General features: G+C 37.2%; 1 protein-coding gene across 2 annotated transcripts in view; it reads right to left on the bottom strand.

The window, feature by feature from the left end:
• The window catches only part of nrcama (neuronal cell adhesion molecule a), a 50,178-nt gene that overhangs the window by 3,229 nt on the left and 32,130 nt on the right, over positions 1 to 14,819 (bottom strand). The window contains exons 5-26 of one of the 2 annotated variants that reach the window (XM_081363311.1): positions 14,559 to 14,752; positions 14,340 to 14,462; positions 13,850 to 14,020; positions 12,352 to 12,463; positions 12,002 to 12,186; positions 11,576 to 11,707; positions 10,872 to 11,015; positions 10,652 to 10,763; positions 10,365 to 10,528; positions 10,095 to 10,242; positions 9,526 to 9,650; positions 8,565 to 8,666; positions 8,264 to 8,461; positions 8,103 to 8,173; positions 7,702 to 7,924; positions 6,705 to 6,820; positions 6,382 to 6,586; positions 6,144 to 6,266; positions 5,860 to 6,036; positions 1,123 to 1,254; positions 866 to 944; positions 48 to 752 (exon numbers count right to left, since the gene is read on the bottom strand). In XM_081363311.1, the coding sequence (XP_081219437.1) occupies positions 716 to 752; positions 866 to 944; positions 1,123 to 1,254; positions 5,860 to 6,036; positions 6,144 to 6,266; positions 6,382 to 6,586; positions 6,705 to 6,820; positions 7,702 to 7,924; positions 8,103 to 8,173; positions 8,264 to 8,461; positions 8,565 to 8,666; positions 9,526 to 9,650; positions 10,095 to 10,242; positions 10,365 to 10,528; positions 10,652 to 10,763; positions 10,872 to 11,015; positions 11,576 to 11,707; positions 12,002 to 12,186; positions 12,352 to 12,463; positions 13,850 to 14,020; positions 14,340 to 14,462; positions 14,559 to 14,752 (3,073 nt within the window). In that variant the 3' untranslated portion in view covers positions 48 to 715. Of the gene's footprint in view, positions 1 to 47; positions 753 to 865; positions 945 to 1,122; positions 1,255 to 5,859; positions 6,037 to 6,143; positions 6,267 to 6,381; positions 6,587 to 6,704; positions 6,821 to 7,701; positions 7,925 to 8,102; positions 8,174 to 8,263; positions 8,462 to 8,564; positions 8,667 to 9,525; positions 9,651 to 10,094; positions 10,243 to 10,364; positions 10,529 to 10,651; positions 10,764 to 10,871; positions 11,016 to 11,575; positions 11,708 to 12,001; positions 12,187 to 12,351; positions 12,464 to 13,849; positions 14,021 to 14,339; positions 14,463 to 14,558; positions 14,753 to 14,819 lie in introns of those variants that run through there. The other variant, XM_081363310.1, reaches the window with a different exon arrangement.

Below are 14,819 nucleotides of genomic sequence, written 5' to 3'. Positions count from 1 at the left end.
ACTCCCCCCAATATCAAAACACACAAGAGGAACAAATGAGACAGACTGACATGTTTGACAATGAGGTTATTACTTTGCAATAAAGACAAACGTATGCAGTGACATTATACACAACAAACGATGGACTTCATGAACAGGACATGGAATGTTAATACAAAGACAAAAAACAAACATGACTGATGACTTCAATTGCAATTCTGATTTGGCATATTCAGAAGCTGAAATTGAATTTGAACGATTTAAGGGTCCATTATATATAATTCAATTATTTAATATTTATTCAATTATTCAAATATTTGAATTTATGTCCTGAATTAGCTAATGTAAGCTGAGACCAATTCATCAGTCAGTTCCAATCATATCTACTGCATTGCAACAGCAATATGACCAGACATATTACTAGAAATTCACACAAATACAAAATAATAATTAAAAAAATAATAATAAATATCAATGACAATACATATTAATGATGACACAAAAAAAAAATCACAGCAATAAATCCAGCATTAATGTAAATCAGGAAGGCAATTGATTTGACATTTAAAATGTGTTAAATAAATTAAAATGTAAAATGAAGAATTTAAATAAAAATGTCAAATAACTTTATACAGTCATATAGCACACAGCTTTGGTTAAGGATTGTTATAACATATAAAAAGGGTTGCTCCTGCTTTCCTCAAGCTGTTTGTGGAGGGGCCACAGATGTTTGCATTCATCTCAGAGGAATGAAAAAATTACATTCTGAATCCCTGAGCAAGAGAAGTAAGTTTGCTTTCAATGAGTCGTGAAACCACAACAAAATCACCAGTGCAATTTTAACATTTAGTCTAGTGATATAAATAACTGTAGTAGTTCTCCTCACCTATACTCCCCAAATGTCCCATCATCCTCTTTCATGGGCTGGATCTCTGGGTCTTGATGGGCATCTTCTTTTTCTTTCACTATGTGATCAATTCAACAAGTTTGCATGACATTAAAGTTTGGATTTTCGTTCAAAATAGTTCACGTGGTCAAAGCCACAAATTAGCTTATTTGTCAGTAGAATCTTGTCGCGTATTAGTGGTCTTAGAGGTTTTAGATTCAGGATTTTTATCGCATCAATTTTGTACATTCACATACCCGGATATTTGCCTCCTTTGTTCCTCTTTATGAAGCAAACGATGAGGAGCACCAGGATCAGTAAAGCAATGGCACACATCAGCCCGATAAACCAGCCCTGCGTGGCAATGTCAACCTGCTTGCTGGTCATGGCTGTACATGCACACACAAAAGAGACAGGAAGAAGCAGATACAAAATGAACCGATTCTCAGTTTTCTTTCGTTTGAAATGTTATGGTTAATGTATCTCTCAAATGTCACCCCACCTCCCCCCCAAAATTTTTTTTTTAAATTGTGTCATCAACAGTAAAAAAGAAATGAACATGGGTTGAACATCTAAATCACAGCAACAAAATCAGAAGTCTCATTTGTATGACGCCAACAAGAAATGACCACCATGGATTCGAGGAAGTGCATTGTGCATTTAAAATCCACTGAAGACCTCTGTAGGATGTAAAAAAAAAAGGAAGGAAGGAAAGAAAGAAAGAAGGAAGGAAGAAAAGATGGACAATTCTGGCATGCATCTACATGTCCAAAAACCTGCCTGGACTCCAAGCACGTCTAATTTGTTAATATTCCAAACCAAAACTACTGGAACTGAGACTGGGCGGGGCTTCACGGGTGAGTGACAGGTGAGGTGGATTCTGGCGCTCTACAGATATGCTCTCCTCACCTGGAACTGTAATCACCAGAACCTCTGTACTGTGGACCGTTGCGTCTGAGTGGTCTTTGGCTACCAACCGAACGCTATAAGACATCCCCGGCTTTAGTCCTCTAATCTGATATGTCCGAGTGCCATTTACAAACTCTGCTTTCCAGGGTTCATTACCTGGAGAGAAGGACCGACGGCAGGGGAGAGATTATTGCAAAACCAATTACTCCAAAAAAAAGTGTATTTAATTAATTGAATGCTACAGTAGAATTTGTTCTTTAAAGGAATTGTTCAAAATCATATTCTGTCATCATTTACTCACCCTCAAGTTGTCCCAAACCTGGGGGACCATTTGGGGGACCAGTTGTCCCCCAAATGAATTTCTGTCTTCTGCTGAACACAAAAGATATTTTGAAGAATATGGGTAACCTAACAGTTGATGGACCTCATTGACTTCCATAGTATAGAAAAAATTACTATGGAAGTCAATAGGGCCCATCAACTGCTTGGTTTCCAACATTCTCCAAAATATCTTCTTTTGTGTTCAGCAGAAGACAGAAATTCAGACAGGTTTGGAACAACTTGAGGGTGAGTAAATGATGACAGAATTTTCATTTTTGGGTCAACTACTCTAAGTCACTTGTAATTCTAATCAGAAAAACCGAAAAAAAATCTTTCTTTATTTATTTATCTTTATGTATTTAAGTTGTTTTAAAGCATAATACAATGTTGAGTTAATAAAAGTACAAGATTCTATCAAAACAATGTTTATTCTGATATTAGACAATAAATAGTAGAAAATAACTTGATCTATGAACTTTGACTATGAATTATGTAAGGGTTAATGCCCGACGAGGTGTCCATTATCAGGTATTAATGGACGACTGCACGTCGGACGGTTGCCTCCGCCGAAGTCCATTAATACCTGACAATGGACACCTCGAAGGGCATTAACCTGTTTATACCATGGTCACTTGCCAAATAACACATTTTTAAAACATTAGTTTATATTTTAATTAGTTTTACAATCGAAATCTAAAGTTACAAGTTACAAACAATAACTTGGTTTCCTTGGTTACGCCTGACGGTTTATTTAGGTGTACATTATCACTTTTTAACGGACACCCTGCAGCCAATCAGAATCGAGTATTCACCCAGACCATGGTATAAACTGTACTAAGGCTATATAGAGACGCACTGCAGTCGTGAAATTTTAAGGAGGAAAGTCTTACTGTTAGCAACAACATATTCCACATAAACATTCCTATCCGGCAAAGAGTTTTCCCAGCTTATTACAGCATGGCCCTCCTCCACCGAGGAGTTCACGCTCCCAAACATCCGAGCAGGAGGTGGCACTGATCAAACAAGGAAAAGTACAATTGATGTAAGAATTTAGAGAGAAGTTGCCACAAAAATCCTATATATTTCGATGTCTTGCGGCCCCAAAAAAGTGTGTGGACTTAATATAGAAGGTAGTTCTGATCAAATCTTTAGAGTAATTTGCTTATATGCCACTAGTTTTGATATTTGATATCTAATACAATAAGATTCACATTTTAAGTGTTCTTTTTGGGGCTACTAGACTTTTTTCAATTACTCGCACAATCGTTCAAAAGTTTGGGGTTGGTGAGATTTTTTATTTTGTTTTTGAAAGATGTCAAAAATACAGTAAAACTGTAGTGTTGTGAAATATGATTACAATTTAAAATAACTTAATTTTTTAATGTTTTAATAAATGCCACTTTTGATTAATATAACATGTCCTTGATAGAATAAATAAATAAATAAACTGCAGACCCCAAACTTTTGAATCTACACTAGTTATAACTGTCATCACTTTCCTTTTATATTAGAGATCATGAGTGAAACTGTATCCGACACCTTGTGAGGTATTAAACAGTATATTGTCAACAGTTTCCTGTTCAACACAGTATCATACAAGCATAACAATCGAGGGACGAGAGAAGGTGACGGTACAGGAGTGTTTGTACCATTGTGACCCGGGGACTGCAAAGATTGAGTGACAGAGGGGGTTGGTGGTTGAGAAGGAGGGGGTGATCCTGGAGGAATACAGAGAATAGTGAAACACACAACATGACACAAAACATTAGAGAGAGAGAGAAAACAAGGCAGCGAAAGAGAAATGCAGATTTGAGATAACAGCATGCAGGAACGTGCAGTTTACTGGTGCAATGAGAGCTGCAGAGAGGACCCTGAGATCAAGGCAGCCAGATTTGGGTTTGTCTCATCATCGTACGTTCAAACATTACTCTATACTGAAAAACATCTAAAGTCCTTGTCTAAACTAATTAAAGGGATAGTTCAGCCCAAAATGAAACTTCTGCCATTTCTTCCTCAGCCTTTGATTTTAAAATGATTTTCTATTATGAACATTATCGCACCTTTTCCACAATAACCACAGCTGTTAACCTCCAAAAATGACAATAAAAGTAGACCATATGACTTGTGTGCAATAGTTAGTCTTCTGAAGTGATACGATACTGTAGATTTGCTGTGACGAAAGGACCCAAATTTAAGTCAGTATTCACTGATAATCATCCCATACAGTGAGTTGTTAACAACCGAGTCAATAAGATGATTCAGTTCAATTTATGAATCATTTCAATTCATGAACTAATCATTTAGTCCAATTCATGAACTTCATTCTCATTGAAAAGAAGTGACGATTCATTCACTGATCCGGTTCTCGAGTTCACCGGACTCACTGACTGATACAGTCACAACAGTTCACTAGGTGGAAAGATGAGAGAAAAACAATTTAAATGTTTGGTTTTTTTTTGGAGCTTAACAGACTTGGGCACAATTCTGTACAACTGTTGTCATATGGAAAAGAGCTTCATGAAAATTCATCAAAAATGATCCTTTTGTGTTCCACAGAAAAACAAACAAACAGGTGTTCAAGTATTAAAACTACAGCATTTATTTTTGAGTGAACTATTCCTTTAACAACAGATGTTCTAGCTAAGCCCTAATGAAAGCAGTGGGATGGAATTTGCATTTCTTGGTAACATGACTCTCCATGACATATGGAGCAGGCCATGTCAGGTGTAAAGCTTTTTGGCCTGAGGAAGTTCATGCATATGTATCTATTTCCTTTCAGTGCTACAGTGGCTTTCTAGTCTCATAGCTGATGCTTGACCAGCATGCATTCTCATCAGCCTGATACTGGTGTTACCTTTACCCGCCTTTACTGCGGGATGCCGAATTAACGCTTCAAAGAAAAGAGAGAGATAGAGACAAAAGAAGACAAAAGTAGAGTGGATGTAAGTAGTGGCCACCTGACAACCAATCATTTAAAAATAGATTGTTTCCAAAAGTGTAAATCACAAAATATGATGCTGTTGAAAGGTTCACTTTTATTCAATTCAAACAAACCCAAAAACAAAGAAGTTTTAATCATGGAACCCAACAGCCAGAGCACCATAACACATTTAAGGCAACGATCTAAAGCAACTTTTAGTTTCACAGAACAAAATAGAACAAAAATTGGAGAATTTTATATATAAAATTGTATATATTAAAAATGTGTTTAATGTTTAATCAGTTTAATAAATTAAACTTAATCCACATTTTGTCTTCTTTTCCAGTGGTAATCTAAATATTTTTCAAACAAAACAGATATTGGCATAAGATATTGGAAGTAAGAATTAAGTTATATTATAAGTAATATTATATATTTAGCAAAGCTGTATGCTTAAAATAAGGCAAAAAATACTGATAAAGAACATGATCACAGACTAAAGTGAATAGCATTTAAATAAGTGGCTAATATTGCCTTGAAAACAAACAAACAAATAAATAAATAAGGCTAGGTGTTAAGTTTGTGTATTAAATCTATTCATATACAACCCTAAAAGCACTGAAAGTATTAACACTGTAGTCATGGAACATGGAATGACATCAAGATCACTCAGATTCAGGAATCTGAGGACTGGATTCCTCAGTTGAAACAAACCTTTGTATAAGTTTTATTCTCCTTGCAATTTATACGAAGCCACCGATGAGAATAAAATACTGCATCTGGATCCTTGCATCGAATGCTGAAAATATTATATTGTAAAATCAGTCACAAAGCTAGTCCTCACCTTCGTCCATGATCGTGACAGCCTCTTCTGTGACGGTGGGGCCAGAGCCCTTGACAGTCATGGCATTCAGATAGAACTTGTAGCGCGTGCTGTACTTGAGGTTGTCCAGAGTGACGCTGGTCTCGTTTGCTAGTAGAGGCAGCTCTATGAGAGGCCCAAGTTCATCAGTCGTATTGACTACAAGCAGAGAGTTAAAACACTTTAGGTGAAAAGTATAAGCAATCTGTATCTTTTCATCAATCAGCAACAGATTCCCATCCAACATGCTGTGGTTTTAGACCTACTAGACTGGTATTTGAGCAAGTATCCAGTCAGGTGGCCGTTATCTTCCAGAGGTGGTGCCCATTCCACAATCAGTGAGTCCAGGTTCAGATTTCGGACTTTTAAATGTTTAGGAGGCCCGGGAACTAAAAAAAAACACAATTTATATAATTTAAAATCATTTAAATGACAATAAAATTCCATACTTTGACAAATGAGTCCATATAGTATAAGAGTAAAAGTAAGTACACACTACTGTACCTCCCTCTGGTGTTTCAAATTGCTGATCGGAGCTGGTGGGTCCGTCTCCTTTACCATTGAAGGCTCTAATGTTGAGGGCGTACTGGCTGTAGGAATGAAGACCGGGCAGACGACCCTCTGTCTCGTTCCCTTTGAAGATGAGCACCTGTGGCCTTTCATGCTCAAAGTCTTGCTTATGTAAGCTTCTCATCTTCCAATAACTCACCTACAAAATGTAAGACACATTAGACTGTTTGCAGCTCAAATGTCAACATATTTAGGTAGATGACCATAACTGGTATAGAATATTTAATGTAAATGTATTTTAAGTGTTCAGTAAGTACCTTATATCCCTTCAGTCGACCTTGGACTGTTGAAAGAGGAACAGCGTCCCAGCGAATTTCAGCAACTGTCCCATTCTGAACTGAAACTTGAATATTCTCTGGAGCCACAGTTGGTGCTGAGATGACAAAATACATGCTGTACATAAAAATATTGAATGCGTTTTTTTAAATTAAAATTTGGAATGGAACTACTTCTTAGTAATCAACATTTTTCAGACTCTGTCCACCACCTCTGATGTAAACTTTCAGTGATTTTGTCGCAGTGCAATATATAATATAATATGTAAGGGTTAATGCCCGACGAGGTGTCCATTGTCAGGTATTAATGGACGATGGCGAGGCGTGAACCGTCCGGCGCGCAGCTGAATGGACACCTCGAAGGGCATTAACCCGCTTGTACCATGGTCTCTTGCCAAATAACATATTTTTAAAACATTAGTTTATATTTTAATTAGTTTTACGATCGAAATCTAAAGTTTTTTACAAACAATAACTTGGTTTCCCTGGTTACGCCTGGCGGTTTATTTACTAGGTGTCCTCTATCACTTTTTAATGGACACCCTGCAGCCAATCAGAATCGAGTATTCACCCAGACCATGGTATAAAATATAATATAATATAATATAATATAATATAATATAATATAATATAATATAATATAATATAATATAATATAATATAATATAATATAATATACAGTAATATAATATAATATAATATATCAAATAAATGCCAATGCATTGGCAGTAGTAAGTCTCGGTACTTGCTCTGCAGCAGCAGCAGCAGTGTAGCAGATCTATTCGGCCAAGACCAAATACAGTAACATTGCCATATCCATTACCATGCCAAGCATGACAGAACATTATATATTCACATTTTGTGAATAGAAATGTTATACAAAATAATGTGTCATTACATATTATATAATAATATATTACATAATAATTAAAACAGTATGAATGGAAATAAATTTGAGTGCTTTCTGCAGCTCACTCACAGTCCTCTCCTGAGTATCCAAGCACCACCTCTGGTCTGGGGCCAGACCCGTAGTCATTGACCGCCTGTACGGTGACTTCATAGTGTGCGAAAGTGGGCGTTCCTGTCACCATGTATTGCGATACATTGGCCAGATCGACTGACGTCCAGCGATCCGCATCTTTCATACTCCAGCTAACCTTGTATTTTAGGCCTGGACCGTTCGACTCCAGCCCGGTCAGCTCCTGCTCAACAGACATTAAAAAGAAAAACAGGTTTACCAAACGCTTTGACATTTCATCATCTATTCAACTACATCTTTAATAGTGTCCAAATACTTTTAGGAGTCACTAGAAACTATATATAAAAAAAGATAAATTAGTAAGTACTGTATTGAATCAAATCACATCAAAAGAGTTTTACCGTCCAAGTTATTGTCATACTGTCGGGTGACGTTCCAATGACTTCAACGTCTGATGGATTCATGTCAGGCTCTGTGAGGATCATAATCAGACTTTGAGCCATACAAATATAGGGAAGTTTAAATATTTTAAAGCAATCTACTTCCAAATAAGGTCACTCACGTGCAGGGTTGGTCCGGTACTGGCTGGACGGCACGCTGGGTTCACTCAGATTTACGCTATTGAGTGCCAGAACCCTGAAAGAGTAATAAACATATGGGGACAGATCCAGTTGGGCTGTGGTGATGGTTCCAGAAACGCTGGTCATATTGTGCCATACTCCAGGCTCGTGGAGCGAATCTTCATATTGGATCAGGAACACTGAGGTAACCAGGGAAAAATGGATCAGAAGCTGTTGATGTAATATGTGCATCTCTATTTGATTTGACACAAGGAATCAAACAAAGTTCAGTTTTTAACTCACATTCAATAGGGCTATTGTGATCATCACCAGGGGTCCATGTAAGCCGAACACTGCGCTCTCCCTGGTCCGTCAGCTCCAGGTCTGTGGGCCGGTCCGGTTTCTCTGAAAAAACAGATATTATGAGACACAAAACTTGATCCAGCGGAAGTGCACCAGACATTACAAACATGCAACACAAGCCAAAATAAAATAACAAAAAATGACCACAAAACTTAAAATGCCAGTCTGAAATCTCACATTCTGTTAAAGGCATGATTACAAGGCACAGCCAAACAGATCTCATGAGAAAACAAAACTATTTTATTTTTTGGCAAATTCATAAGAATTTGTAAGATTTGAGTCGTACGAAATATATCTAAGCTTGAAGGTCCACCCCTAAACCAAACCCTCAGTGGGACACAGTTGGAATTCAGCACTAATTTGTGAAAATGTAAAATAGTTTGTAGGTAAAGCTGAAACCATGCAGGTCTTTATTTTAAGTTTGAGTGTGCCTTATTTGTAAACAAGATGAAACTAAAAATCAAATTTTTCTTTAACAGTTTATTTATTAATGGGCAAAATCCACAAAACACATTCATAAGCACATATTAGGGAGATGAAGAGGGATAAACAAACCCAAAAAAAAAAAAAAAAAAAAAAAAAAAAAATTATATATATATATATATATATATATATATATATATATATATATATATATATATATATATATATATATATATATAATGTGTAAAATGGGTTTGGGACCTGTTTGGGAACTTAAAGAAGTGAGCTTTACCCTGTACTATAGGTGGTGTTGGTGTGGCCTCTGACAAGGAAAGCAGTTTTGAGGAAGTCAAAATTGAATTATACAGAAAAAATACAATTTCAACTCTTCAACAGCACCCATATAATCTGTATTAACAAAAGGAAGCCAAATTGTATATTGTACAGTTTTTAAAAGTGACGTATAAACTGAGCGTACCGACAACTGTGAGTGTGGCTCTGGCTGAATCTTGGTCCAAGGTGGTGTTTCTGATGCAGGTGTAGGTGCCCTCATCCTCCTCTATAACGTCACGTATAGTCAGACTATCAGGGCCCACCTCAAATCTACACACATGCACACCTGTTAGTCCAAAACTAGCAGATATGTGCCACCTTTCAAAGCATTTAAACACACCTTTCAGAACTTTTAAGGTTTTCACTTTTCTCAAACTAAATTATGCTTTACATTATAGGTACATTACATTATATTATCATGTCAATATGGGCCAAAATCTCAGGGGAATGTTTCCAGCATCTTGTTAAATAGGTAGTTCTGAAGCCAAAATGGGGTCCGACCAAGGTGTGCTAGCAAGGCGTACCAAATAAACTGACCAGAAAGTGTATACTGTTAATGCTATAGAAACTGTAATGGCAAAAAAAATATATAATAATAAAATATAAAAAATGAATCTCCCTTGCTCTCATCATGTGCAGCGCTTAAGATGCTGACCTCGGCTTTATATGGTGCTTATATTAAACAACATTTGCAGCACTGATTGCAGGTCATACCGAGAATCGTCAGGAAGCTCTTCGTTGTCTTTGAGCCATATCATGGAGGGGAAGAGAGTGGGGTCATGTTTGACCTTACACTCAAACACCACCATGCTGCTTCTTTGGACCACTTTATACCCAGGCTGTTTGAGGATCTGTGTAGGCTCTGTGGAAAGAGAGAAACAACATTTCCCATCTTACTACTTCCTTTAGTCTAGTCTATTATTCCTTCCTTCATTAAAAATATGCTGATTTAAGCTGGACAAATTCAATTTAGCTTTCACTCACCTTTCACTTCCAGGTAAATGTTATTCTCTTTGTTTCCAAGATTGTTAGAGGCCATGCAGGTGTATTTGCCGCTGTTTAGTGACTGAGCCACACTGATCTCTAAGGTACCGTTTTTATGAATGACGTGCGAGTCGCTATCCAGTATGCTCTGACTGTCTTTAAACCTGGGGATCACAGACACATATTCAGCATGCAGCATTAACTCACAGTAAACACTTTTCTGGACATTAAAAACAAGCCTAAAAAGAATTCAAATAAATGCTAAAAAAAAAAAAAAAAAAAATCACCATGTGATCTTTGGGAGGGGCGAGCCAAACGAAGCACAGTCTAATAGAGCCCTTCTGTTAGTGATGACTGAGTACACATGATTTGGAGGAGTCAGCACCCTTGGAGGTTCAGCTGAAACATAATAGAATATATTCAACAAAACATTTGAAAAATATAGAATAGAATAGAATAGAATAGAATAGAATAGAATAGAATAGAATAGAAATGCATAGAACTAACCCAGGACACTGACAAAGGCATTGGCCAGCAGGTAACCGTACTCATTGGAGGCGTTGCACTGGTAAACAGCACTTGAGCCTGTCTGAACTTCACTGAGGATGATTTCGTCATCTTTGATTTTCCGACTGGGGTCCTTATGTGAGTCTATCAAGAAATAACATCATAATTTATAATCATAGTAAAACTATAATCAAGCCATTCTTTTCAAAAAAGGTATGCTACAAGCTACTAACAAGTAGTTAACTAAGTAACTAAGTAGCTAACTACATCTGAAGGGAGAAATACCCTTTTGTCTGTATATCAGATTATTTAATTTATTATTCAATCAGAGCAATATTTTCCATTGGTACAAAAACAATAGAAGGAATTATAGGGTGAAAGCATCAAACTTCAACAGATATGATAAAAATGAAAAATTTAATTAAAAATGTATGTAAGCGATAGGGGTGAAAAGCAGCATTAAACAAAATATTATGCTAAGAAAAGAATGCGCAACCGATGAACTTGACCCTGTAATGCGCAGGTTCAGTTTTATTAAATGAGTTTATTTACATGTACAGTACTGTACGAACAAATTGACTAGAATTAAACAGAACTTTTTACATATCAATATAAATTTTGTTACACGTTGAAAATAATAGCTAAAAAGCTAACATTTTTTGACAAAAGCTCACAAAAAGTGGTTATGTGAGTGGGTGACATACTTTCAATAGGAATTCCGTTGACAGACCATGTGACCTTGGGTTGAGGGTTGCCACCCACCCGGCAGGTGAGCATTCCATTTTCTTTCGGGGCCAGGATGAGGTTCTGAGGGGCACTGATCCAAAAAGGAGCCGCTGTGGCGATGGAAGGACAGAGTTCAAAATCAAATTGAAATTTTATTTTAGAATGTTATTTTCCTGTGCCACACATTAGAATTAGTCAATCATATGTTGCAAAACAAATAGTAACACATATTTTTGGATATTTGGCAAACCAGGGGTTATTATCTGAACAACAGGAAACACAAAGGGTCTTTTAAATCAGCTCAAGTCCATGAATGGTTCAGGATGGTGTCCAGGGGTCAGTGAATGATGTGACTAAACAGGACTTTTTAGATGTGACAGATGAAAAGACGTCCTGTGACAGACCTCTGATCACTACAGTGATGGTGTGATGGTTGCTCCCCAGGCGATTCTTGGCTAAACAGCGATAATCTCCCCCATCCGCTTCTGTCACCTCAGTTATTTTCAGAGTTTTCTGGAAACTGTGAAATGAAAAACGGCTGCTTGGCAGCTCCCCGACCAACTTAGTCCAGGAGATTTCTGGTGTTGGACTGAAAAACACAAAAACACTCAAAAACTTTTGAACTGATAGTCACATTTAAGCAAAACCTTTAATACAATCTGACCTCAATCAGAAGAACAAATGGACATGGAAGCAAAACATTAGCTACTCTTCGACCCAAGATATACCCATTTATCCACTTCCTGTTACTTACAGGCCATCAGCGAGGCATTCCAGCTCCAGCGTGTCTCCTTTCAGGACCATGGTGGTACTGTGCGCCCCTGGTGGGTGCATGAAAGTGGGTGCTCTCTCCCCAGATGGAGTGTCTAGAACAGGGATTGGTCACAATCAGAAAGACAAGTCTTGTCACCAGCCAGTTATTACCCAGGACTTATGTGAGGGGAAAAGATTCTATTTTGGTATGTAAAACCACACATGAACAAGCCAGATAAAAGGTGTACAAATAGCATATTGCTGATCAAATTTGATGCTATATAATGAAAAAGTTAGAAAATACACTTATTTTGATACTCCGATAAGTTCCCTGAAAGCCTTGTGACTTAATCGCCCTGATGTCTTTGATCAAGTGAACCTCATATTGGAATGACAAGAATTTTATCCTTCCATTGTTTCTTTTGGATGGACATGCATGGCCTTTAAAAGAGAATGGAAGGATCCAAATGAAAATATAATAGGAATGAACAATGTTTTCGTGAGATGTTTTACAGAACCTTATATAGTGTTGCAAAAATGTACTATGCAACACTGATACATTTATTCAGTTCGATTCAAAGAAAGGAGAAAGTTTAGTGAACAACTGACCAGTAGGAGATACTGCAGACACTGCCTAAATGTTAATTAGACAATTAAAAACAAAGAAAAAGGACTGATTACCATTCATATACAGTCATCTTGGAAATGTTTGTTGCAATAATGCAAAATGAATTGTTTCAAATTTCCAGTCACTCCCATGATAGTCAACTCCTGTAGTGTTGGCTTCAGTCCTTTTGTCAGTTAAATCTGACTAAATCAGTTTTCATTAAAAAAGATGAAATGAAATGAATATTAATGCCAAGTGCGGTACAGAGGGAGACCTTCATAGAGATTAGGTTGTTTGAGGTCAGGGTTGGGATTCTACAGAAGTGGGTTATATTTCTGGTTATAAGTGATATATTAGGTAATGAGCTATTCCTGGTTAGGCAGAAACACAAGTGATGGGAGGGATGAAGGCTGGGTTCACTTGGAGAAGTTCTGCTAGCACTCACCACCCCAAAAATCTGAGCCATTCAAAAAAGCTGCCAACACAGTGTCATTCATAGCTTCAACTGGAATACAACAGAAAATTATGAGCATGCAATGCTTTTACATTTACGGGTCTGGAAAAAGCAGGAAAAATCTGAAGAGGATTTTAAAAATAACATTCTAAAAATAAAATAAAATATCAAGGAATGATCTTCACTTCAGGGTTATTCTTATGGCAGTAGATGTGAATAATTTGACAAATGAATTGGCACATTATATAATTATTAAATATTTTCATAGATTTACAGCCCTAATAATAACAACAGAATTGTGGTTCTGTATACAGTATGTAAAATCTGATTCTGTATATATTGTGCAAGCTTAATTCAACATAAAAAGGCAGTGTTGCTTCTATTACAAAACCTGATTTACATCGTTTGGAAGAGAAATCGGTGACAAAAAACACTTACTGTCCAGCACGTTGACTGTGATAGGCTGTTTCTGTTGGATAGTCTGAGTGTGTGGGAAGCGGGCATAGCAGATGTAGTCGTTTCTGGAGTCTTCCATGAGCACATTGGAGAAATATAGGTCTCCGTTTAAAGCCTGGGACACACGACTGTTTTGGGGAAGTCTTTGGAAATCTGACAAAATGGAGTAGACAAATGTTGTCTGTATTTGATTTTTGGCCTTTTGCCACCCTTATCAAGTAGTATGAGAGCAGATAGAAGCATTTCAAGTAATTTTAAACACCATTTGCCAATAAAAGAAGGGCCATGAAAAAACAACGAGCCAAACCTCCGAAACAGATCAACGAATTTACATACTTGGGTTGCCATGTAAAGTATATGAAAACATAACCAAATGACATTTCAGTGGCTGCTTACACTAGGATGTGCTAGACAGCCGTGTGTGGCATGTTATTGTCATAAAAGCATGTGAATATAGGTGATATTGTCTTACTGTTATCCATCCAGAAGATGATTGGAGGAGGCAGGCCAGCTGGGGGTCTGCATTGCAGTACTAAAGACATTCCCCTCTGTACAATGATTGGTTCATTTTTCTCTTTTGACCACAAGGGGGACCCTATGAAACAGAATTGGAGGCTCAATTAAACAAAACCTGACTGAAAAATATTTTTAAAAAGCATTCCTGTGTCAATTTGATCAGTGCCTGTCTTACTTGACTGACGGATGACGATGTTATTGGACACGGCAGAGCCATGCTCGTTGCGGGCGATGCACTGATACACGCCCTCATACGCCTCGGCCTTCTCTCCGCTGATGTCAATGACCAGAGTGCCTGAGCTGGGCTTCATAATAACTTTCGAATCCTTTTCCACATCGAAATGAGTGCCGTTGCGTGTCCATGAAAAGCTAGAGTGAAAACAGAAAATCCATTAGGAGAGCATTGCACACAGTGACTGTACAATCAATATTTTTT

This window comes from Scardinius erythrophthalmus (assembly GCF_964197995.2).
Source record: "Scardinius erythrophthalmus genome assembly, chromosome: 4".
Taxonomy (NCBI): Eukaryota; Metazoa; Chordata; class Actinopteri; order Cypriniformes; family Leuciscidae; genus Scardinius; species Scardinius erythrophthalmus.
This window is presented reverse-complemented; position numbering and strand designations above follow the sequence as displayed.